This window comes from Excalfactoria chinensis, chromosome 9, assembly GCF_039878825.1.
Source record: "Excalfactoria chinensis isolate bCotChi1 chromosome 9, bCotChi1.hap2, whole genome shotgun sequence".
Taxonomy (NCBI): Eukaryota; Metazoa; Chordata; class Aves; order Galliformes; family Phasianidae; genus Excalfactoria; species Excalfactoria chinensis.
In genome coordinates, this window is record NC_092833.1 from 9,425,997 (window position 1) to 9,451,330 (window position 25,334).

The 25,334-nt window shown below is 39.3% G+C and overlaps 2 protein-coding genes across 7 annotated transcripts in view; one reads left to right on the plus strand and one right to left on the minus strand.

Annotated features, from left to right (window-relative positions):
• OPA1 (OPA1 mitochondrial dynamin like GTPase) overlaps window positions 1-11,499 on the minus strand; it is a 46,583-nt gene extending 35,084 nt beyond the window's left edge. Inside the window, exons 1-7 of one of the 6 annotated variants that reach the window (XM_072344983.1) lie at window positions 11,110-11,499; window positions 8,928-9,246; window positions 8,163-8,259; window positions 7,027-7,134; window positions 5,785-5,838; window positions 5,099-5,166; window positions 614-724 (exon numbers count right to left, since the gene is read on the minus strand). In XM_072344983.1, the coding sequence (XP_072201084.1) occupies window positions 614-724; window positions 5,099-5,166; window positions 5,785-5,838; window positions 7,027-7,134; window positions 8,163-8,259; window positions 8,928-9,246; window positions 11,110-11,438 (1,086 nt within the window). In that variant the 5' untranslated portion in view covers window positions 11,439-11,499. The remainder of the gene's footprint in view (window positions 1-613; window positions 725-5,098; window positions 5,167-5,784; window positions 5,839-7,026; window positions 7,135-8,162; window positions 8,260-8,927; window positions 9,247-11,109) is intronic. The other 5 variants (XM_072344982.1, XM_072344985.1, XM_072344984.1 and 2 more) reach the window with 5 other exon arrangements.
• Window positions 11,500-14,179: 2,680 nt separating this feature from the next.
• Window positions 14,180-25,334, plus strand: part of LOC140256293 (probable cation-transporting ATPase 13A4) — a 30,663-nt gene continuing 19,508 nt past the window's right edge. The window contains 8 exon segments of the mRNA XM_072344675.1: window positions 14,180-14,242; window positions 18,963-19,136; window positions 21,431-21,568; window positions 22,905-22,975; window positions 23,067-23,147; window positions 23,736-23,805; window positions 24,581-24,715; window positions 25,115-25,187. Coding sequence (XP_072200776.1) covers window positions 14,180-14,242; window positions 18,963-19,136; window positions 21,431-21,568; window positions 22,905-22,975; window positions 23,067-23,147; window positions 23,736-23,805; window positions 24,581-24,715; window positions 25,115-25,187 — 805 coding nt within the window.

The window sequence follows — 25,334 nt, forward strand, 5'->3', positions numbered from 1 at the left end:
GACCAACCGATGCTATGGAACTAAACTGAGCAGATCACAAATGAAGTAAAGCCCCAAGATGAAGTTCAACAACCACAGTGTATCAATAGATAGCCTGCTTTACTAGAGTTAGCAGGCAAAGGAATAGCTTGGATGAACATATAGTTTTTAACAGGAGTATAGACTGCCTGTGCAAATTTGTTTCTAAAGAGCTGCTGCTACTTTCAAACTGGTAACACTGTACATTGGGAATACAGTGTTGCCAGAGAGCACCTGCAAACAGATGAACTTCTGTAAGATAAAGCCACAGTAAGCAAGCAGCAGCCATGCAAGCACTGACATTCATTCACATTCTTTCTTTATATGCACTTCTTAATACGTGAACCTCAAGTAACAGGTTTTATAGAGCCAGAGAACACAGAATTTCAAAGTGACACAAACTATTTGTTCTGCTTTTAATACTTAAAAGGAACTCTGTTAAACTGAAACTGGATTATACACCCATACTGAAATTGTCTGTAATAATTACTTTGGCCCATGATTTAAGTGTTAGATTTTCTTTTAGCTCAAAGTACAGGAGGCTGAAGTATTCAATTAGTGTGATTACAGAACATATTTCCCCTTAAGCCATCACCTTTCGCTTCTGCTGGTACGAGCCCGTGTTATATTGGCCAGCGGCTCTGCGTGCCTCCTCTTCATGCTGCTGGATTTGTTGTTGTAACAGAATGAGTTCACCAAGCAGGCCCTGCCATGAGTTTATAATAAAAAGGAAAGGAAAAATTGGGGGTGTAAGGAGAACGAAGTTAAACCAAAGGGTATGACAAAGACAGATGAAAAACAGGTATGAGAATGGGTCAGTTCAAACAACAGTGAAATTTCATTAGCAAGATCTCTTGCTAGCTAGCTGGGACTGGATACAGCCAGCAGAACCAGGCATTTTGCAAGTCCTGGTAGAACAATATTATAAGCATTTAGCTAGATTTTATAATTGTATTCCACAACACTAAATAAGTACCTAAACCTTGTAAAAATAAAATTCAACCAAAATCACCTTAAGATGCTGTCAAATGGCTCAGGATTTCATTTCAGTTGTTAGTACCAAAGAAGTATCAGCAATCTGTCACAAATTAACTACGCAAGTATTTAAACAGAGCTTTGGTAACACTACAGAAAGTGGTGCACAAAAGTTAAACTGGTTCAACTCTTGCCAGAAATGTAAGAGCTCCATTTCATTCTTGCTCTCAGAAATGCAGACTGTACAGAAAGTTGACTTCTCCTGCTACTTAGCCATCAAGAGAAGCAAAAAACAGTCTCTAGAGCATGAAGAAAAAACCCTCACTTCCATAACACTGCAGTTTATTATGTTATCATAATCCTTCCTGATTGAAATCCTTGCAACCTGATGCTTATTTCTTTACTTGTTCAGCATTTCCATAAGGTTTAGATTTTTTCCTCTCTCCACAGTAAAAATTCTCTTAAGTTGTCTTTCAAGAAGTCCACACTGCTTCAAAGATGCCACGTGATCTTCTAGTGGGACAAATAATTTCAGAGAATGCAGATACAAATGCTAATAAAATATTCAAATTAAAATAGTTGAAACAGATCTTGGAATAAAACTTTGGTGTAAAGAAACCAAGACATCTACCACCAATTTATACATTAGGTGCATGGGATACACACACAGGCATGTACACATAGGGATAAAAACACAGGAGAAAATGGATAAAAGAAGAGACACAAATGACCAAATGTAAACATTCATTAAATACTGATTTGCGTAGATTTCAAGAATAGAAAAATCCTCACATTTGTATTTTCTCGACCTACTTTGAGATTCATTATACCTCTATGGTCAGACTAGCAAACATTAGAACTATGCCAGGAAATTGGGCCAAACAAAAGCAAACCATTCCATTTCACTTTCACTAAGTATCAATGAGAGATATTCACGTACCTACACATTAATATTTTACCATTGCACAAACAAGGAAATTCTCAGTACAATCTGACACCATTCCGCTACAAATTACATCGTAGATCAAGAAAACACAAGAAGAACACTGAACAAAACCTGCCACAAAGGCCTTTTAGCATTTAAACATGCACAGTAACAGAAGATGCTCGAAGTCACCCTTGGATATGAAATTGCTTTCTAGGACATCTGGTTTGCATGACTGGGGTAAGATATGAAATAGCTTTCTCAACTTTTTCAGTTAATGGGATTTCAATTTACAATTAGCTTACAATCACTATCAATTACAAAAGAAACAAATGAAAGTAACACTAAGTTCACAAACTTGGTGGCAAACTGCGCAGTCACCATGAGAATCTGAGCATACAATAAAGACAGATATTATAGTATCACTGCACATACTTGAAAAAACCCACAGCACATTATTTTACACTTAGAGTTGATCTGCAGTAGTTCAGTTGAGCATGGCTATCTTAATTCAAAGGTAACTCATGACTAAAGTAACATGCGTTCTGTTTTCAGAAGCAGCCAAATCCTGGGTACTTGGTGTGCTTTGACTGCCTCCACTATTGCCTATCAATAACGGTGAAACCACTCATGAGAAAAATTGACAATAAATCCCCTGAAGTAAAAATAATTAAGTGCCAATGTGGGTAAAGGAGTGAGAATGATGAGGAATGCAAATAGATCAATTTCTAAGAATTTAAATAACTGTTGCCATTTTACCCAGCATATTTATAATGTGAAACTCCTTACATTGAAAACACAACTGTGCAATAAATACAGAAGGGAAAACTGTGCAGACCTTGTTGCATAATTTACAAGGTAAAAAATAGGAATACAAACAAAAGAAGTTAAGAAAAGATTTTAAAAGTCCTACTGCAAATGACAACCTGTCAGCTATACAGAGATTACCTGAAAATGACCTTGGAAATACATACAAAAGTATTTACAAACACATGGGCACCAGTTTTTCTATGCACAAAGTGTATGTTACAGAAAGGTACTGACATGGGAAACAATGCCTTATGCCTGCAAATTTCCCTGCAGTAATGTTACTGTCAGTACATGACGTGTAGGCAACTGTTCCTTATTAGTTTTCAAGAGCTGTTGATTCAACTTATTCAGCTTTATTTTACTTTTGGCCCTTTCAGAATGTAGTTTTGATTTCTCCCAATGCATGGAGCTTCTGAACTACCTTAGACTCCAACCACCATTCACCAAACACCTTTTGTTTCCTAGGTGTTGACAGCTAACATAGGATGGAAGCTAATACAAATGACAAAGACTGTAATTTCCCTTTAGCTCAGTTAGACACCAGCCAGTCAAATTCCAGAGAAACAATCAGTGGGCAGTTTCTCCTTCAAGCTGTGTTACGTTGTTGATGATTCATACAATATGAAAATTTACAGAAAGCAACATTTGAGAAGTTAGGTTACAATTTTTCCTGAAAGATACAGGTGAAACTAAACCAGTGATATAACAGAACTGGGACAAACTGGCAGTACAGCCAGTTTCTGAAAGAACTGCCACTCAAAGGGTTAAGCTGAAATCCAAGTCAAGTGGTATTCCTATTTCAAAGCCACTTTTCCATGTATTTGTCCAACTTAACAATCAGATACAGCTCACCTGCCAACAAATAATACCATGCTATAGCATTTTGTACACCAGCACAATCACAATTCTTAGTCTAGGACTGATTGACAGCATAAAGCACAGTATGAAAAAAGGGCCATCTTACCTATTGTCTAGAAAATTATTTTACTTGCCAATTAAATGAGAGACTATGCTACATTAGCTGTTTTTGCATGTCTTACTTGAAAAATTATGACAAAAATTATCATACTAATTAGCAAAGCAACAGCTTCTAAGAGTAACTTGTTGGGTATAACCAGAATAACAAGATTATCCCATAGAAGACTGTATAAATCATACCTGCTTAATTTGATATATTCTGCATTGCAGCCAAAGTTTGTTGCTAACATTAAAATGCAGCGACCCTTGTATGTATACTAAGTATTACTGATAATACAAGCACTCATTAAAAAAAAAGCAAGAAAAGTTAATTTACTTCAAAAGACAATAAATAAAGATGACCATTTATTCACAAATCAATAGTAAAGAAGTGATGTTTGGTTTTGTTTTTTTAAAGTTTTAAACAGTGAAACCTGTGCTAAGCAATCACTCCAAAGAAATAATATCCAGGGACAGTTTTCTGACAGGGTGGAAACAAAGACCTAAATTTAGTTCTTAAGTATAATTCTGCCACCATTCCAAAGGGGAAAAAGATTATAACAGGTGACCTTTGCACAGGTTTTACCATATACCGCCATGCAGAATTAATGTAGAATGTATACATGCCTGCATATACAGAAATGCCTTTTACATAGAGACACATTTAAAGTTCAGTAAATGCTAATTACTCAATTGGGAAAAAAAAAAGATAATTTACAAATTCCCCAAAATTTATTGTTTTCATTCCTTTTCTTTCCCTTACAAAAACAGCATACACAGGAAAAATGAAAAACCTTTAAAAGAATGAACGTTATCACTGAAAGATAACATCTACTGTGCATCAAAAGAGAAGATTAAATTTCACCTTTGTGACTTCAAGGAAAAAACACTAAAAATTTAACTTAAATAGTAATTTATTTTTTTTTTTAAGGAAATCATAGTAAAAATGTGACTTTCTAAATAAACTAAAAAGACAGACTGCTTAACGCAGTTCTTTACTAAGCAGAGATCCTTAAATAAGGAATCAAAACCATGAACAGGACAATGGGAATGAGGCTGCAAGCAGAAGAGCTTGCAAATAACACTAGAAGCCTAAACAAACTTCACCAGCACAGCATCAGTTCAAATGCTACTGAGATCGCATCCAAAATATATCCAAGTGCACACAGAAATACCTAAATGACTTCCTTCTTACAAACCAAGTTTCTGACGAATGTCATTCCTAAGCATTTTTATGGCTGCCTTGAATTTTCCTTACACCAAAATGTGTTTAGTACCATATAGTTTATATATTAGCAGCAAGAACTCATACTTGTCCTTCATATCTACACAAGCTATTGAAGAATTTGAAAACTACATGCTGTCAAGAACTCTTTTTTTTCCCCCCTTCAATTTTTGCTAAAGAACAATTACCTTTTTGTACTGTTTGTCACTGTCATAACCCTGGTCTGTAGCTCTGAATGCTGTTTCTCCTGGAGTACCTAGAACACAATTAGAGAAACTTGATACAATAAGCGAAACACACTGAAACGTATTCAAACTATAAACTAACCAACGTAAAATAAAGTTTTAACTTCTATGTATTAGTAAATCAGCGATCTTACTACCAACCCAAGAAGATTTACTATAAACTGAAAGAGAAACTCAGTTTAGAATTCATCTGAAGCTTATATCAAACACAGTTTGAGTGAAATCAGTTATTATCAAAAGAGAATAGGAAGATTCAGCTAGTCAAATATTCTGAAACCTTTGTTTTTTAATTACATATTTCTAAGGATAACACAAATTTCACCGGTAATGAAAAAAAGTATACAGATATTCTTCCCTACTATAACAACACGGGTTTGCAAAGCAAGCTTCTTGGGATATGCCTGAAATAAAACGCATCAGCTAAGAACTACACCAGAGAAACACCAACAGCTCATTCTCTCAAGGGTGGATTTAAGAACTTCTTAATATTTTGAAGGTATTTGTAATGCAAAACAAAATGCAGTGAATGCCTGCATTTATATCAATATTCACTCCTCTTGGTACAGTGGTGTTTTAAGAGCTAGCTTTAAGTAGGCAGGTTAAGGGCAGTAAAAAGGGCTTTTACACACCTAACAACAGAAGTAGATCAGAAGCTCCTATGACTTCACTAACCAAATTGTAACCTGTGAAAAATCAGCAAAAGAGGGGAAATAAAAATTATATATGAAAAGCAAAATGCAAACCAAAGATGAGGGATTTTTGTCTCATTTAAGAGGACAACAGAACTGTAAATGCTAACTGTGCCCATGTGAGTATGCTAGCGAATTCCACTATAATAGGTGATATCTCATAGTACCAGTCAACAAAACATGGTGATTTTAAACAGCCAAAGCACACAGGAGACTGTCACCTACTTGTCAATCTGTTGACCTTGATCCTGCTGAGTTTGTAATGAGATGAATCAACTACTTCTACCATTAACAGTATTTTAAGAACATTAAAACACACTTCTGAGGAAGACTGATAGGCAAATATTTTCAAACATACTTGAAGCAGTGACTGTAACACCTCACAGATACAATCTTTCATAAATATGAATTTACCTGCTTGCGTAACATGAGAAAGAATGATTCTTGTAACAGAAGAAAAGATTAAGTTGAGCTCTCAGCTGTGCTAAAGAGCAAGTCAGATAATGATGGATCATCTTTTTTAAAATAAAGAAGTTCATTATTCAGAAGAGATCTATTTAAAAATCCTATAATCTGAAAAAACTTTAAGGCTAGTAGCATCTGAACATGTGCAATCAACCAACCATCCCCCCTATATTTTGTGAGGGATTTAGAACTTGTACTTATTCCATTGAAACACAACCGCTACCTAACCCAAATCTCCCAACAAGTCCTTCTGGAGCTGCATCCAGACAGAAAATATTCCCCAACCCAAAAGAACTCCTTGGTTACAAATCTCCTATTTCACACGCTTGCAACATTAAGCACATACTTTCGACATCCAACTCTGTCTTCCTGCAACAGCTATAACACTGTTACTGACCAAGGCCCACTCACAGCTTCTGCAAATTCCAGCCAGACACACGCAGCTTCCACAACTTTACTGACAATATCAGGTTTCAATCTGTTTGTTTATGAGGATTCCACTTTTCTATTCAGTTTCACATTTTGGTTCTTAGTACTTACTACCAGCATCTGTGCCTTTAAAAATGCATTCCACTTACCTGTATCCATAACACTTTCAGATGAGAAAATAAGTATGCATTTTGAGGATCCACTTCCTTTTAGCATGAAAGGATGAGACCTCATCTTGTAACACATTATGTTTTCAAAATTAAAACTAAGCTGAAAAATTATTCTCACCAGGAGAAAAAAATCCTTTCAGTGAGGTGAAGCTCTCTCCAATCTTCTCAAAGTCAGGCAGAAGTTTGGCAAGGTCATCGGCATCGGGAAGGGCTTTGATAAGCTTTTCTATGAGAACAGTACAAGAACTAGTGAACGGCTTTTCATTTCTACTATTTTTGTGAACAAGAACAGCTTAGGCTGTAAAACTTAATAACTTTTCCAGTAACTTCTTTAAAAAAAAAAATAATGAAAAAGCTTATTTCCACATGCACCTCCCCCCACCAGAATTGAGAAAGTTTATCAGAGCTGCAAAAGCACCTGCTTCTTTAGACTTTGAACTTCCTGATAACTTGGTTGCCTAAAGTACTTAAAAACTGTAAAGCTTACTCATGCATTTCACTGCATTTTACACATTATCTCACATACTTAGGAGATGATGTTTTTAAGAATCTGAACAAGAAAACATCAGCACCCCTTACTCAACCCCAGCATTTAACATTATCTATACAGTGTCTGTACGTGCAATGGGAATTTTCCTCAACACATTTTTTTAAAGCAAAGAACACTGCTGTGCTACTCTACATACACAAGAAGTAACTCAGTGTGCTCAGATTGCACTCTGAGAATATGCAAGAAAACTACTGTAATCATAGTTCAGGAAAATAAAATCTGTACTTTTAATTTTCTTAACTCTGTACCTTCAAAACAGTTTTGCAGATAGTTCTATAAGCTTCTGCACATTCAATTAGACATTTAATTATACATATCATTTAATTGTCTACTCATATTTTTGTTTTCACTTGCTAGCCATTCATATAAAGAACCTCATGCATAACACAGCCAAAGCCTGTTTAAGTCCTCTTGGTCTGAGAGGCTGATTTGAATAACAGGAATACACGGCCACATTAAAAGAACAAGAACACTCTCAAATGAGAGGATGAATTATGGAATATCAATGCTATAATACAACACTTCTTCCAAAAAAACACACTGATGCAAGAAACTTGTTAAGATATACCTAGAACTGTAACAATGCAAATACATCCACATTACAACTATAAAGCTACCACTGCACTGGAGACAGGCACTACAAGCCACACGCTTGCATTCAAGTTGCATTCAGATACAGAGTAACATTTCTGCTTTTGTGATACCTAAATCAATATGTTCATCAAGCTCCCAGATGAAGTCAGGAATAATCCACTTATATTCATCAAGATCAGGCATCATCTCCTTCCACTGATCATATGTCTATGACACAAAGGAAACAAACAGTAGAAATAGAAGAAGAAACAGATGTAGGGAAGCATGTGAGTAATCAACTGTGTAGATGCTACTTTTCAGAAAACATACCAACCCACCATCTTTTAGATTTATATAAGGCTGTTCAGGTCTTTGTAAATATATTCAAATCCTCTTGACAATTTGTTTTCCATTTTGATTTATTGTAACATGACAGAAAGCGCAGTAATGAGAGCAGAGCAGCAAGATCCTAGCCTGCAGCGAGTAAGAACTCACTCAAACGCAATAGCTATAGGCACAGAAATAAAGAAATTGCCTCCCTTCAGAAGGCCTTAGGTAGGCAAGGATCTCCAGTGAGATACCCTCACCTCCAATGTCAACCCTTAAACAAGATCTGGGAAGGGATGGATTTTGGCTCCACCCATTCTGGTCATCAGGTGCAACGCATGCACCTGAGCTCCCTGGGTTGGCCCTGCCTTTCCACCAGGTGCTCAATCACTGGTTCAGGCCATGACTTAGCATTTCTGCTACACTCATCTTTACTTTCATTAGTTAAGCAAATAATGATAGGCTACATTTCTGTAGTTATACCAAGAACTTCTGTTATGAAATAAATAATAACAAAAAATAAGTATGCATAACAGATCAACACACAAGACAACACGTAAGATACATACCTTCTTAGCTGTGTAACCACCACCTACAGCAGACCCCAATATAAGATAGCGAATTTTGAGAAGCCTTGATGCTAGTCTAGCTAGCCAAAAGTTCCTGTAGGGCTGGTATCCATATTTTACATTTAAAAGTTTTGTTTTGTGTGGGGGAAGACGATTAAGAGAAGAGAACTGTTGAAGGGATATCCTTAATGGACGTCTTTGAAATTTTGAACTTGGATGGTAGGGATGATGGATGCTTCGGGAAACCAGGTGCAAGTTTTGAAGCGGTGACTTTCTTTTTATTCCATAGTTGCTGTTTGCTAGACTCCTGCAGATGACACTAAAAGAAAGAAAGACTTTAAGTAAGAGATGTTCTCAACATACCATTAACTCAATAACCTCTTTAGAAGCAACTGATGTTATGTTTTAACTGGTTACAGAAATATTAGAGCAGCATTCTGAATGTCCAGCTGTAAGGATACAAAGATGGCAACAAAGATGGTAACAGATATTCAAAAGGTTATTTATGAGGAAAAACTCACTGATGTGGACGTCTTCGCTGGGAAATGCTGAGGCAGTCACCACCAGGGAGCAATCTCCAAGAGATGCTGCCTTAGTGGTGGTCAGCCCTTAAATGAGGTCTAGAGGAGGTGGAGTCGAGCTCCAACCCTTCTGGGAGCACAGCTACATTACTCTCACCTGTGCTCCCACAGCTGACCAGACACTTGCCTCAGCTGATTAATCAGAGGTTCAGGCTGTGATTATCAATTTCCCATATACCAGCTATCGTTGCTGTGCTACCAAGGAAATAAAAGCTATGAACAGTATTCATTGGTACAGCAGTTCCAGTGATTACTGAAAAACAAGCACCTTAAATACCATTTATAAGTTCTGTTGTTAAGTGGATTTAAATTCCACAGAAGATTTAGGGAAATAACATCTCAGCATAGTTAGGGCAAAAAGTATCTGAGTCCACAGAAAAAATCAACTTGCTACATAGATGACAGCTTTATAGCTTGGCCTATCTTTAATGTTCTCTAAGATTTAGACTTGAGTAACATTTGAAGAGGGTTTTCAAGCTTCAAAAAACAAGAGGCAAACAAAAAGATCTCCTACAAAATGCATTCTCCTTTTCCTTGGAAAAGCTGATCATCCTGTGGAGCTGAAGGATTTATCTGAAGAAACCTTTCACTCACAATGGTTATAAGACTACAACATTACTGTTTTCTCTCAGGTCATGCATAGACAAGATTACTTCTGGACACATCTACAATATCCTTATTGAAGACTTCAGTAAAGTAATGCAGATTTATTTACAATGAAGACTTCCAGTGTGAATGAAAAGCACAGTTCAAACACAGAAACTTATCAACCTTGCCTGTATTAAAATACACACATAGGTTTGAACGCTTACAAAGGGGGCAAATGACAAAGACAGAAGTGTTTCACACCACTGAGAAGACAACTTATGTATCCTGCAGTCCTTAGCCATTTCATACTCAGGGATCTTACAGAGTATGTAACTGAATCACAGAATTTGAAAATAAGCTCTATATAAATATCATCTTTCCTCTGAGATTTGCTGTATGATGGAGACAGCACTGTCTCTCACAGACACACTTTTAACCTCCAAACTAGTGTCAGACTTGGCTATAAAAACACTTTTAACACAGAAATCCAGCCCTTGGAAGGGAAGTTAAAAATCAATGACATTTTCATCCCTCAAAAAACAGCTTTGCTGATGGTAACTGCACTTGAAGACAAACGTTAATCAGGGTGTGGTAAGCCGAGATGAAGCAAGCCAACAGCAGTGCCGTTATTTCCTTTCTTGTGCTATCACTGCTATTACACAGATACATTTTGCAGCAGAGCCCGAGTGGTAATGCACACTGCAGCAACCACTCCCACCAACAGCCTTCAACTGCTTGAAAACGTTTTTAGTGGTACATAACTTTACAGGACCCACCTGACTACAGGCCCGCAACCGGGCTATACTGGCGTTGCACAAACCAAAGATATATTGGAAAGCAAAAGGAAACAGGCCCGCCGATGCCATACCCGAGCACTGCGCCCAGAAGCCAGCAGCCCTCCGCCTGGGGTCCGCCCCAACCTTCAGCTGCGGCCCGGCCCGTGGCTTGCAGCGGCCCCCGGGCTGCGTCCCTGCAGCGCCCGCGCTGCCCCCTGCCCGGCCCGGCCCACTCACCAAGCCGCCGCCGCCCTCGTTCGCCACATCCTAACGGCCGGGAGGTGCCGGGGACGAGAAGAAGGAAGAAAGGCCGCACAAAGCTCCTTCGCCGCACCTGGCGCCCCGCAGCCGCGGCCAAGGGCAGGGGGAGCCGCCGCCGCCGGGCTACCGGGCCGCGCCGCTTCCGGGTCCCTGGTCCGCACTGCGAGGCCCGGCTGGAAACTCCACCCCTCCCAAAGGTTCCGGGCGCGGCGGAGCAGCGCTGACGGTCTGCGCCTGCTGCGAAGCGCTCGTGGCCGCTTTAGACCCCGCTCGGGGGTCGACTGTGCTCGGCGAGTCCGAGGCATGAAGCACCAGGGGCTGTGCTGGGGACACGGTGCGGACCCTCTCGTTCCCGGAGGGGCTCAAGCAGCTGTAATGCTGGAGAAGGGCACGGAGCGGGTAGCAGCATTGCCCCGGGTGATGAAAAGCAAGAGACGAGTCAGTGGGCTTCTGCCCACTGGTGGGTCGCAGGCAGGATGCTTGCAAATAGAAGAGGAGCCAAGAGGGATCAGCAGGGCTGTCCTGCTTCCCGCAGACGGCCGGCTGCAGTTAGGTCACTTCATGCAATTCTTGGCGTGTGCCAAGCCGCTGTGTACAGACCTCAGGCGTTGGAGTCTGGTAGTGCCAGCGCTTGTCATAACTTCTCAGAGCCTCCTTCATGTTGCACAACATGAAGTCCGTCTCCCTTGCACACCGTGTCTCCCAGCTCCTTTCACTTTCTTCTCTGTGCTGTCCATAGGCATTGTGCTGCACTCTGACCACTGCAGGACATAAAGAGAAGTCTAGAGTGTGTTATAGGTCAGGCTGCTGTTAATCACAGGGGGGTTGAAGTAAGCAATGTTTAAAGACCACCTTCAGGTTGAGTATTAGGAAAAATCACTTTCTCAGAAAGAATAATGCATTGGGACCGGCCAGGGAGGCGGTGGAGTCACTGTCCTTGGAGGTGTGGTTTTTATCTGTTTTTTAAAGCGAATTCATAAGAGGAATGGTGACGCTGACGGTAGAAGTCAATACAAGCAGTTTATATGCACAACCAGATTTGCAATGCGTAGTTTGATCGGTAGGGGGCATCATTGAACTGAAGGTTCTGCGTTAGGGTGTTCAAGTTGCATTTTCTCCAGATAAAAGTCGTCCTTAAAAAAATGGACAAATTCCACCATCTTCATTGGTCCTGGATTAACAGACTTCTCTAAAATGCTATGCCAGGTTGCCAGTCTATGGAAATCATGAATTTTTTAACTCTTTTATCTATGTATCCTTTATTTTCGGTCATGAAGATGAGAACCTCCCAAATAAGGGTGTTAAATAGGAGGAGAGAATGTCAACAGAAGCTGGATTCAGGCCATAAGCAATGAATAGATTAGATGAGTACTGATATTTCCATGGAGTTCCAGGTTGTGGTAGGAATGGTAAAGGGGGGATGGTTGGACTAGATGATCTTGCAGGTCCTTTCCAACCTTGTGATTCCATGAGTCTGTGATTCTAGGTTTGGTGTGATCTGCTTGATACTCTCTTCTCCGTGGAAGGGCTGTCCAGCGCCGCATGCTGATCAGGCAGAGAAATTGTTTGTGGCACTCCTGTTTTCCACTGCTGTCACTTCCCAAAATAATGACTCATTTCCCAAAACCATCAGCCTGCTTTGGAAGAGATGCCTTTGCACTTGTTTCCTGTCTGTTATAGACTTTAGATAGTGCTGAACCTTATAAATACATTTATCATAACTGGACTATATTGCATTCTTTCTAATTTTTAATGGAAATTTTTGATTCTTAGGTAATAACCAGAGTTTTTGTTGCCAAGCTTCAGAAGAACAAACTGGAACAGGCAACTTTTCTTGTGTTGGTTAGCCTACCTCCTTCATTTTCTCTTTTCCATCTATTTCTGACGTTCAACTTTTCTGAGTCCTCCAGACCTGCCCACCCCATGAAACAGGCAATGGCCATTCACAGTGCTTGAGATGTTTGTGGCTTATACAACTGCATGCCACATGGAACTGAAGTGCAGATGAGCAGGAACAAACTTGGCCTATCCTGGTCTGTTTCAGCCGCTCTAGAAGTGGTAACTTAGTTTCCTTAACATATTTTCTGGAAGAACAGGTTTGCCTCTCCAGACCTCATTCCTACAATGTTTGATGTATAGCTTAAAAAATAGCAAAGGACAAGGAAATGGTAATGACAATGAGAATGAATCACAAGAATAATAAACAATTCAGCCCAGGGAAGTGAAAGAAAAGGAAGTGATAGAACCCCGATTGCTGTTTTTGTTTATTTTAACTTTTATTATTATTTTGCCAGCTTCATTCTGACCCTGTATTAGAGGTCAGAGATGTTTGCACCCAGCTCTCTGACATCAAGGAGGAGTTCTAGTTTTGCTGAAGTGTGTATAAATACCTATAATTACTTTCCCCAAAGATGCATAGTAAGGTCAGAAGATGTTCTATGACAATATTTTCAGTAATTAACATAAACATTGCTCACAGACCCTATGTGGCTGGATCCTTACACACAGTAAATAAATCCACCTGCACAAACTAGAGCCACAACTTGAATTTTCTCCAAGGAATATGAATCACAGCTGGACAGGCTGATTGCTAAGAGTATAACAACAGCAAGACCTGTTCTCCTCATTTGAACACGCTCCCTAGTCCCCAGTAATTCTATAATCTCTTGAGGAGACACATTCACCTCTTGCCCACCCCTGAAATACACGTGCCAGCAGCACCTGCTGCACTATCAGAGTTATGATTAGGATTCCTGTGCCGACAAATGCTTATCAGATCTAATTTTTTTCTTCCTCCCAGTGTCTTTGAGTGAGTTTTGTTTCAAGGTATCCCCTCAGTCTCAAAACCCCGACAACAGAATGAAAGGAGGAGGGATGAATGTTACCTGTTTACCCCACAGAGAGGGAGGAGCTCCATTCTTCAAACAAAAGCAGAGTTAGAAAGAAGGTGTGTACTTAGAACACTTCCTCAGTGTGGACATCTAAGCCACACAACACTGAAGACTTGTCCTGAGGGTGCTGTAGAAAGTCTCCAGAAGGTCATTTCATGGGGGAAAATCCTGCTAAGAACCATTATGCACAGCTTAACCAGGGAGAGGAGAATGAAATGGTGAGTCGTTTTATCTTTGTCCAGGTCTTTCTCAACTCAAAGCAGCATCTGGCACGTGTTCTGCAATAACATGCTACAGTCTGTAATTTAATTATAAATGGTGGTATCTCCATAGCAGAAACATACAGTTATATATATATATATATATATGCATAATTTTTCTTTTAACTGAGAGAATACTAAGTTGTATATGTCCACTAGATGTAATTGATTTTTACCTCCAGCAGAGGATAACTTCACAGAATGTTAGAGGAAGTTGACAGAATATTGATGTAGTATTATAAAACTAGCTGGTACTAGCCTTGTCTCAGCCTGAGGGTTGGCCTAGAGTAGTGTTCCTAACCATTTAACAGCTGAATCTCTAGGGTCAGCTCCATCTGGATGAGATGGGATTCTTGATTTTCTCTGGAACACAGACACACACAAAAAACCTCAAACACTTCTTACGTTTGTATAAATTGTTAGCTAAAGCAGCCTGTTGAGTTAGCAACACTATTTTAGCCTGGGAACCTGTATTGAACTGGATTTCTAGTTACAGAACTATGTTTTTTCCAGGGAGGAGTATGTTGTTGAGTGTGTTTCAAATAGAACAACAATGAATGTTGCTCCTGGCTTCAGAGGGAACTGGGAAAAAACCCTCTAATGAAAGAGGTTCCAATTGCTAAGAATGAGGTTCAGATATTAAATTCATTCTGAATCTTTACTGATCTTTCAAGTCTAATCCTATTATCTGTTGCTATAGCAACAAGTTATTAGTAACAGGGTACCTGGTGATTGGGTTGCCAGAATTGTGATATTTCATGGCCACTGTTCAGATTCCTTGCTCTTTAGTATCTACAAGCCATGTTTTCACCAAGGAAAAGGGTGAAAAGGTGCTTGAATTTGTTTTGCTTTTACATTTCATTTCTACTGAGCAGATGACTCTGCAGTTACAGGAAATATTTCTTTTAACCATAAGTAGCAGACTTGCTGGATATTAGAGTAATAAGCCCTTGAGAGCTGGCTTTGTATGTTTATAGGTGCAGCTAAGAGCCTTTCATTGAATAATCATGTTTTCTGCCAACTGAGAAAATCTGTCAGTCCAGTAATTTGTCATCCCTCCCTAGACTCCTCACTCGCAAGTTGAAACCCTTCTCTATCTGTTACTCTTCTGACTGTTAGGAGATCCAAGAGAAAGGTATTGTTGTAAGGAAACAGTTTTACACTACTATTAATTAAAAATTACGGCACAGAGTTGAGATGAGTCCTCTGTACAGTCTCTTTTGAAGGCAGTGCTATATCCTATGAAGTAACAAGAAACCCTTTGGAGTACTGCAGATAGATAATCTTAGCTTTGGTTTCCACAACCTCTAAGTTTTGTGATGTTATGAACCTAGATTATTTGACTGCATGTTATATATCAAGCCCTAAAAACCTGCCCTTGGAATACGGAAGGTACAAATCTGTATATTTCAGGTGAGCATTTCTACATTAGTTCTACTTCCTTGTGCAATGAAATACAAGCCAGCAGAAGTTGTTTTATTCCATACCAACGTAAAACCAAGCTGACAGGTATGCTCTTACTGGTGACATCAACACCATCAAACCGCATTGTTTGTCAAAGTGGACATCTTTGCAGAATAGACCTAGCAAATCTTGTATAAGCTTGAAGGCTTATTCACTTACTTGGCAAATGAGAAGTGGTTTTATTTATTCAGTTTCTATCTATGCAAGGAATTATTTATCTACTAAATATTTCAATGAATCCATCATTCATTGCTAAACTTCTTTCTGCTGAAGGCACAGTTGGAAAAAAACACCCGAATCTGGCAGGAAGTTTTATTCTAAAGCAGAATGTTGTAAGGGGAGCTTTGGGACAAGTCAAGTTTGGAGCTTGGTTTGCTAACCCTGTTCAGTTTTACATCTGAAAGATGTGACCCAGGTAACCTGCTCCAGACATTTCCAAACCTTGGAAAAATCTTGCTTCACTTCAGCTTTAGTTTTCAGCTGCTCATCCAGATATGAAACAGCAGTTAACATCTGTTGTTTATTCTTTCCCAGGCCATTCCTTGCAGGGCTCCTGAACACCTACATTTAGAAATGTCATGTTCATCAAGAAACAAACCAACCCGAACCAACACGAGTGTTCTTACGGCAGAGCGTGTACTGTGTCAAAACAGCTTAAAAGTATCTATGTCAGGCAATTCCCTTGTCAGAATCAGCAAGATTTAACAGTGCTGGATGACCTGAGAGCAAAGCCATTTTTTCCCCCAGCTATTTTCCTTCTCATCCTGTGTTCTAGTTCTCAAGATGGAGGATACTGATGCTTTCTTCATTTTGGAAAATATCTTGAGATCTAGAGGATTAAACTGTTTTGTTTTGTTTTGTTGGAAGGGAAAACAAAGGCCAGAAAACATGCAGATGTAGATAGAACTCAGATTTTGATATATTGATGCCTGTTTCTCCAGGCAGAGAAAGGCGGAATCTGCCTTAGCTCTGCAGATTCTGTTTGCTCACTGTTTCTGTTCACTTGCTGTTCAGTGAATGCCCTGTAGTGTACAGGGATTAATTGCTTGCAGTGTATTTATACTTAAGCCCTTTTGGATGTTGATTTGCATAAACTTCATTTCAAAAATACAAAAAATTGGATGGATGCATTTTGCCGCGTGACTCACCCCAACTTTGTCATTGTGAAAGAAGACACCATTATCCCTCCAAACACATTGCTTTGGTGGGTGGACCTCCTGGTTAATTTGACATGTAAGGCTTGGGGAATCATTCGGCGTTTCTGAAGAGAAGAACTCTGCCAACAGAAGATGAGCCCAAATGACTGCCAATCACATGCTAGGTGCCCACCCTCACCCTTTTTAATTGTACTACCTACAGCTTTATTGACTTCTCAGACTTTGGGTGTAAGGCACAAAAGCTGGAAATTAAAGGAATGAATCACTCACAGAAGCAAGATGCACATGGCAGCAATCTCGTTCTTCCCCACCCTGATACACAGGCTCATCCCAATTTGGGAAGATTATTCTAGTTATTTCAGGTCCAGCTATTTACTGCAGGAAATCTGAAGGCACGCTCTTGTAACAGTTCTTCCCTTAGGCATCTCTATCTACTTGGGAGTTTCTTTACCTTGCTGACAGGCTGTAATATCTGGAGACAGGCATCCGCATCTTGCTAGTAAATAATTGCTGCAAAATGAGTTTGCACTGTTGCATGTACTATTCTGTATTCTGGTGCTGATACTAATTTTATAAACTTTTGGTTGAGAATACAACTAGACAGAGGTGCATGCAAAGCCTTTTACCTGCCTATTGGAGCAATTAGTGAATACTAATAACGTGACTGCTACACCAACCACCTTAGAACAGTGTTGCCTATCTGCTGTAGAGTGCCTTATATGCTGCTCAGAGACTATAGAAACCTCTGAAATTGCTGAGCATGTGCAACTTAAGGTGGTATAAACAGGTCCTGCACAACGCAAGCCGCTTGCTTGCATAGCCTGCCATACTTTTTTCCACAGTTGCCATTGTCTTCTGCTTAGAAGCTCTATGGAGACCACTTAGTTGAATGGAGTCCATCTTCTGAGGAATGACAGAGGGCAGGCATGTTGTTGCAGTGAGCGGAAGCACTGGGCAGGGCCTGTGTTTTGCATAATAAGCAAAGGCACCTGCACAGAACCAGGAATTATGTATTACTCATCCTTTCAATTACATTATCTTTTCTGCTCCCCTTGTGAATGGATCTTGCAATATCTGTAGCTGCAGATATCTGATCTTGAGCAGCAGATTGCACAATTGCTGCGGGTATACAAAGAATAAGGAGATTGAGGAATCTTAACCCTTACGTTAGCAAATTCCCTTGGTCATCTGATGTAATTGCAGCTATTCTATCTTTCACTTAGATCAGGACTTGGTCTGCTCTGTTAAGTCACTCTGTACATTTTGTTTCACCTTTAGCCAACCTCTGATAGCACCACAGAGAGAGAATTTGGCCGTGGTACCATGACCTGGCAGTTCTTAAGCTATAATGCTGACAGTCATCCCTTTGAAGTTTTGGGCAGGTCACCTTGCCTCATTGTAACAATTTCCCCAGCTTTAAAAAAGGGATAATGATACCTACTCATACAGCTACGGAGAGTAGCTTCCTTTTGCCCTCTGAACATGTAAAACATTGTGCAAGTGCTCATTAGCTGTTCCTAATAACTGTTATTATTATTTTGGAATGTTAGGACAGTAGCATATTGGCAAGGTCCCAAATCCCCACAGTGAAGCTGTCGTGGAAGGTGGTAACAACCCTACAAATACTGTGTCAGTGCCAAGTTTTACAATGCAGCTCCAGCAGGTCTCATCCAGGGATCTTAAGAAAAGCTGAGCAAGCAAGCTTGGCTTCCTGTCTCAAGGCCTAGATGTTAGGACCTTTATATTTTGATATCATTTCAAATCATTCTTACTTTGTCATCCACATAATCACAACTAAATGAAACTATATCAGAAGTTTGGATAGGCTACAGGAATCTGGATTTTGTGTAGGTGGATGAAAACTGTGCAAAAAGCAAAATTATTTTCTGGTCATGTACTATAAAGAAGCGAAATTAAAGTTCTACCATTTTTATTCATTTATTTATTTATTTTCACAGCCCCATACCAAACAGTATCTATGGAAGAACAGTGGATGATGGGAATCTATATTATTCCAGGTGTGTAAGAATGATTCTTTCCTTGTCTTTTCTGTACAGGAAATTTTTGGCTACAAAACCCAGTGCTGTCGGAAGGCCCTGTGCATTGCTGGGTACATCTTGTCCTGCGGGGCTCTGCTGCTGCTGTTCTACTGGAAACCAGAATGGGATGTGTGGGCAAACTGTGTCCCCTGCAGCCTGGAAGAAGCAGACGTTGTGTTGCTTAGAACAACAGTAGGTGCCTGCTTTAATCCTTAAATTAGTCCCTAGTATGTGGTTAATTGGAAGGTGAGTTAATTGGAATGAATCCAGTAAGCTGAAATCTCGTGTTGCTGATGTATTGCAGTAATATCTTATATTTGCTATAACTGAGCTAAGGAACTCTCAACCATTACACAAACTATATGTAAGACGATGATTGGAATGAAGGTTAACAGCTGATCAGGCAATGAAATGAAAAACTGTGGTGATAAGTCTGAAATTTCTCTGATTTCATACCTGTATTCTTTGCTCTCATAACATCCTATTCCCTTCCACCAACCCTGTGTTTTCTACACTACAAATCCATTCTCAAGATACCAAAGCATCAATCCTTCTCTATGTCCATTAGGATGATAATCCTGCAGAGCGTGCTTTCAGGGCTGTTATGTTTGGCTGGCAGTTCTTCCATCTGTTGAAGACTGCACTGAAGTTCTGCAATATACCTTGATTTCATTTCATGGAAACTACTGCAAAACTGAAAGAAGCAAACTGAGACTTGATTTTGAACCCTAGCTGAGCCTGAATACTCCAGAAGCTGGCAGGGTTGGTTTACTTCCAGAAGTTTGATTATTTTGTTTTTCTTTGGTTTAAAGATTCCTGAACAGTGGCATGTGCAATTACAAACTGTGCTGCCATTGTATCTGAGCTACCTTCTTAAATGAGCACAACAGTTTGCAGTTAGAATGCTGGGCTTTGGCAATCACAGATCTGCCTGTTGCATATTTTATGTGGAAGCTGCAATCTAATATGCCAGGGGGGAGATTTAAAAAACAATTTTTTTTTTTTATTTTTTTTTTTTTTAAGAAGCATATTAGGTTTAATCTCGCTTTTTAATCTTCAGTTTGGTTTGCATTTTTAATTACCCACTCTCATGTGTCATTTTAAATGGATTTGCTATGCCAAGCACTTTTCAGATAAATGGGTTTTAAAATGATCCTTTGTGTAATTAAACAAGAACTGAATCATATCGTAAATTCTTCTTATCAGTAAGCTCTCTGAAAATATGCTCTGGGCATTTGCAATTGCAAATTTCTTTCTTGTGTTCTTTGCATGAAAATGACAGGTATTTTTCCCTATGTTCTTTCTGATTATGTTGGTTCTCAAATATGACGGCTACCGCTAATGAGAACACAAGTAATCTTGTCAGCTTGATCCTGAGAGTTTTCTTGTGCTGTACATAAAGCCTTCATTCATAATTTATCATCATTTCTGCAATGGCAATTGGAGAGCTTAGTAACTCACTTTTGTTATTGAAGTTTGTCTCAATTTAATTTAAATAAAGAGCACCTGTGTTATTGACTGCTTCCCATCTCAGACTACATCCCAATGAATACTAATTCTGAAATTGAAATTGAAGATAAATACCAGAAAATAAATGATATTTGACTCAAAATATAGGTATAAGGAGAAGTGCACAGATAGTTAAGGTAGATGAAAATTCTTAAAGATCTTCTGAACCCTTAAATTATTCAAAAAGATGCATATTTGGTACAGAATCTTGTGTTTTTGTTGTCAGTTCTAATGAAAGCATAACAATTTAGTTTTCAGAACCTGGCTAGCTGAGGTAATCAGCTTTCTCCATCTGTCCAACTTCTTACATACCGAATATGCTATAGTCAGTTGTACAGCTGGCTTTAATGCATGTGGTTTGGTGTTCACACCCAAGACTTGACATGCTGGTGCTTATTACAGCAGTTGTCCAGACCTCTAAGGCCAACCTACCAGTGATAGTTATCAGGCAGTTCAAACGTCAAATTTACTTTATCACAAAAATAGCAAGAGCATGAGTTGAGTTTGTGGCAAAATCTTGTCTAAGGTAAGAATGTCACAGTGCTAACACATTTGTTCCAATGAAATGTTAACACAGGAATGACTGTGATAAGCATTAAACATCCATCTTGCAGTACACAACTATATGCTTTTTGACCTTTTCTTTACAGTACAATCACTACATCTCAGATTGTCCCACACTATTTGCCTCTTCATTGATCATGACCTGAGTGTTCACGTTCTATCTTTATCAGCCAAACAACAGACCTCTGCTCAGTGAATTACTTTGTAGTACTTGCATTTTGATAGGACGGTGGTTCTGCTCCCATTCTGCAGATGTATCTATCAATCACAGGTGCTGGAAGGATGCTGTCAGATTGTTCTTTAAAAAAAGTTGAACAGTTCTCTAGAAAAGCCTACAGTAACCATTAACTTTATAGCAATAGTGAGTTTGGTCTGATCTTGAGGGAAATTGTGCCACTTTTATATTTGTTTAGGATGAATTTCACATTTATTCACGTAAGAATGTGACGTGGATCTCTGTGTCTGGGATTATCAAAAGTAGATTGGATTATCCAAGCATTGCTGAGGAAGATTCAATCTTCAACAAAGCCTTAATGAAGCCAAGTTTACAGGTAAGTCAATAATTGCCTGCAGCATCTGGGTGATATAGCAAATCTCAGCCAGGCTGAGGTGAAAGTGAGCTGTGAAACATACTCAGTTAAAAGATGATGCTGCATCAGTTTGTACTTTAATGTATATTAGTTGGAGTCTGGTCTTGAACTGCCCACTGTTTTTGCAAAAATGTATCCTGATCTCTTTCTGTCCCAGAGCTTGGAGATGCCAGTGAGGCACTGGGAAGAAGGTAGAAGATTAATTGATCCAAGCAGACCACGTGATCTCACATGGTTTCAGTAAACAGAATTAATTCAGTTTCAATGCAAGTACCAGATAGTGTATAGACACCACACTTGGTAGCCCATAAAAGAGCTTTTTGCCCTCCCAAGAAATAGATTTCTAACTTGTTAACATTTATTTTTGTATCTGTAGCATTTTTTTTTCCATGAGAAATTTTCATTATAAACATAAATTCAGCTGAGCAAAGCTCTTGCCTTTTTTGCTGTTCTGTGTGGGCATATCTTAATGTACATATGAAATTTTAGTGCCAGCTAGTTTAATCAGCTGGCACAGTATGAAAGTGAGGACTGATTTGTAACATTCTTCAGAGGATCGAATTAGCAACAGAGAAAAAACAAAACAAAACAATATAGTCCCTAAATAATAGGCCCTTTGAGCAACACTCACATCAGTCAAAACATCTAGGTAGGAGAGAACAGATTTCAAGAAGCAAGGAGCAAAAGGTTTAATACTTCACTAACAACTCAAAAGCCTTTACTTACATGTTGTTTATAAAACCTTACTGCCTTTTAAGCTACTTAATTCCACAGAGTACTGTGTAATGCCCAAGAGCTACCCAAGGACTACTCCTGAAGCAAGCTGAGTCTCTCACTTCCCAGTTTGTTTTTTAGCATTTCAAATGTTGTAGTTCATTTGCATGCACCTAACTACAAACCTCTTGTTAGGTTAATGACTGGTTATAGCTCCGTTTTGTATCAGGGTATGAGTTCACTATAAATTTCACTGTCTCAATGTACTGGATAAGGAGAATCTTCTAAAGCTGCTTTCTTATGTAGCAGAGTAGAGTAGGTGTATTGCCTTTTTCCAGCTGCTATGAAACACCATAATCTTTAACAGACTTCATTATTATTACACAGGGCAAGACATTCTCCTTTGCATGTCATAAATGGCAGCATGCGTTCCTCACAGATAACAGCTCTGCAAGAGCTAAGCATTAGCAGTGGCTCAGAAACCATACTGGAACAGCCTTTCTTGTCCATTGGAATGTCTGAGCAGGCCTGTGAGAATTGTTAGCTGTGCTGCAGCTTTTGTTTCCTCTGCTTTGTTTTGCAGGTGAAGAGTATCCAAGTACAAAAAATCCGCTATGTCTGGAATATCTATGCAAAGCAGTTTCAGAAAGTTGGGTGAGTTCCACGCAATGATTACACAAGACTCCAAGGGAGTCAACCATTCTGGGACTAATGTCCTAAGGAAAACATGCTATTTATATTTTAGAGCCCTAGAAGACCACCACACTTGTTCAGCTATACATGACAAATTTGGTTCTGGTCTTACCTGCAATGAACAGAGTCTCAGGTATGTAATTTAAGACACTCTGAGTACTCAACATATGGATTTCAAAGAGATTAAAATTCACTGTTCTCGGTACCCTTTTCTTGAGCTTCTTTTGCATACATTAATATGCACATAATTGGAGATGAAGTGGCCATGCTTGAAAAACTGAATTAAAAATGCTAGAATGTTGTGCATTCCTTGTCAAGGTTTTAAAATGCCTTTGAGTATTCATAACTGTTACTATTTTCAATCAAGAAATAACTATGCTTTGTAACTAACTCTGAGCTGTTCTTGCTTGGAGTAGCAGAAAGGCTCTAGGGAACAGTGTAGATAAATTGTACATGTGCTTCTTCAGTGGGACTCCATGTGGTTGTATCAAACTTATATTAAATTGGCTGTGTTACATTCCTTGGCTCTTGGTTTGAGTTGATTTCACTGGTAAATTCATCTTTTCTGACATAAGCACTGTAAAGGATATTTTTAAACTTTTTCTTGGATAAAGATCCTCACAGATTTTAAAATGGGATCAGTACAAGGGACTATTAGCAGCTGCAGCTTCATGAGCAAGCTACATAGTCACTATTTTACCTATATCTTTATCCCATACAGGAGAGTGATATGTGGGCCAAACACTATTGATGTTCCAGTGATCCCTATTTGGAAACTACTCATCAAAGAGGTTCAGCATTTCTCTCAATTTTATTCTTAAAGCTACTTTGGAAGGCAGAGCATACATATAGAATATGACGGACTCTGTGTCTCATTCTCAGTACATACCTATCAAGCACACCATTTTTTCAAATCCTATTTGTGAAATAATCATAAATTCATTTATTCTTCATAGTTCCATAGGCAGCACCCCTACACTTGAGTAGCAGTTTACTGTTTGCTTGTGTCTGTGTCCTGGGAGCTCGTTCTGTTGGCCTTATAAGGGTCAGTGAATGGTTACAAGCTGCACTGGAAATCAAATCTTCCAGGCAAAGGCTGTCTCTGAATCAGCAGAGGTGAAGAGAAGAACATTATCTGGCACATGCCTACAGCTACACAGCAATGTGTGAAGTACCAATATTCTTTTTTACTACAACTGGATATATGCATAGCCTAAGCAGAGTGTTTGTGGTGATGTATTGCCCACATTGTGCAAGCTCCCTGCTCACTTCACAGCCTGATCTCAGCTTGTTGTAAAGAAAAAAGCAAAACAAGGACTGGGTTGATTGGATTGAGCCAGTCACGTTGCAAATAACATCCTTATTGTCCCTGATTATTTGGCACTTTTTTTCAGTGGAGATGAGCCAGACAGGTTAGGCTGGGCCGCTGGTCACAAAATCAGAAAGACTGTGGGGAGAAATAACACTTAACTCCATAGCTTTTGTTTCAACCTAGCTCTAAGAAGATGGGCTGTCTGGGCAGTATAGATATGGCTGACTCTTGAGTAATTCTTTCTCTCCAAACAGGTCTTAAATCCATTTTACGTGTTCCAGCTGTTCAGTGTGTGCCTGTGGTTTGCTGAAGATTACATGGAGTATGCTGTTGCCATCATAATCATGTCTCTCCTCTCAATTTCTTTGACTGTATATGATCTTAGGCAGGTAGGTGAGGCATCTTACCTTTCTCCACAGCATGGTCTTATTTCTAATATCTGGGAAAGCTCAGGATGTAACAACAAGCACATGTACTGGGCTATGAGAGTTACTCAGAGGTTTAGCAGGTGCAGTGGCTTGGCCTCCTAGTCATAACAATCTCTGTGTGGCACTTTAACCACATCCTCCCTTCCCCATTCCAATGCTTTGCTTTGTAACCTTTTGTTGCATCGTCTCCATAATTAAGGCAGGAAACTTCTTTTTCTGTATGATTGTACAGTTCCTGGCTGGGACAGACCCCAAGTTTATGGAGGCTCTCATAACCACAAATAACAGAAGGGAATAGTTAGTGGATGAATTGCATCATGTAAGATGTATCACTTTTCTATGTTTGCCTTTAATTTATAGCAGTCAGTTAAACTGCAAAGACTGGTTGAGTCTCATAACAACATCATGGTCACTGTCTGCAGAAATAAGGAAGGTAACTTCTGTATACTTCTTTCCCTAATGCATTTCATTTCTGAACTGCTTGTGTTGAAACTGAGAATGCGTAGTATCAAATTCCTTCCAGAACAGTTGCCTCTGTTGTCTCTAAGTCCTTTTTTCTACAGTTTTCAGATTGGTTTGG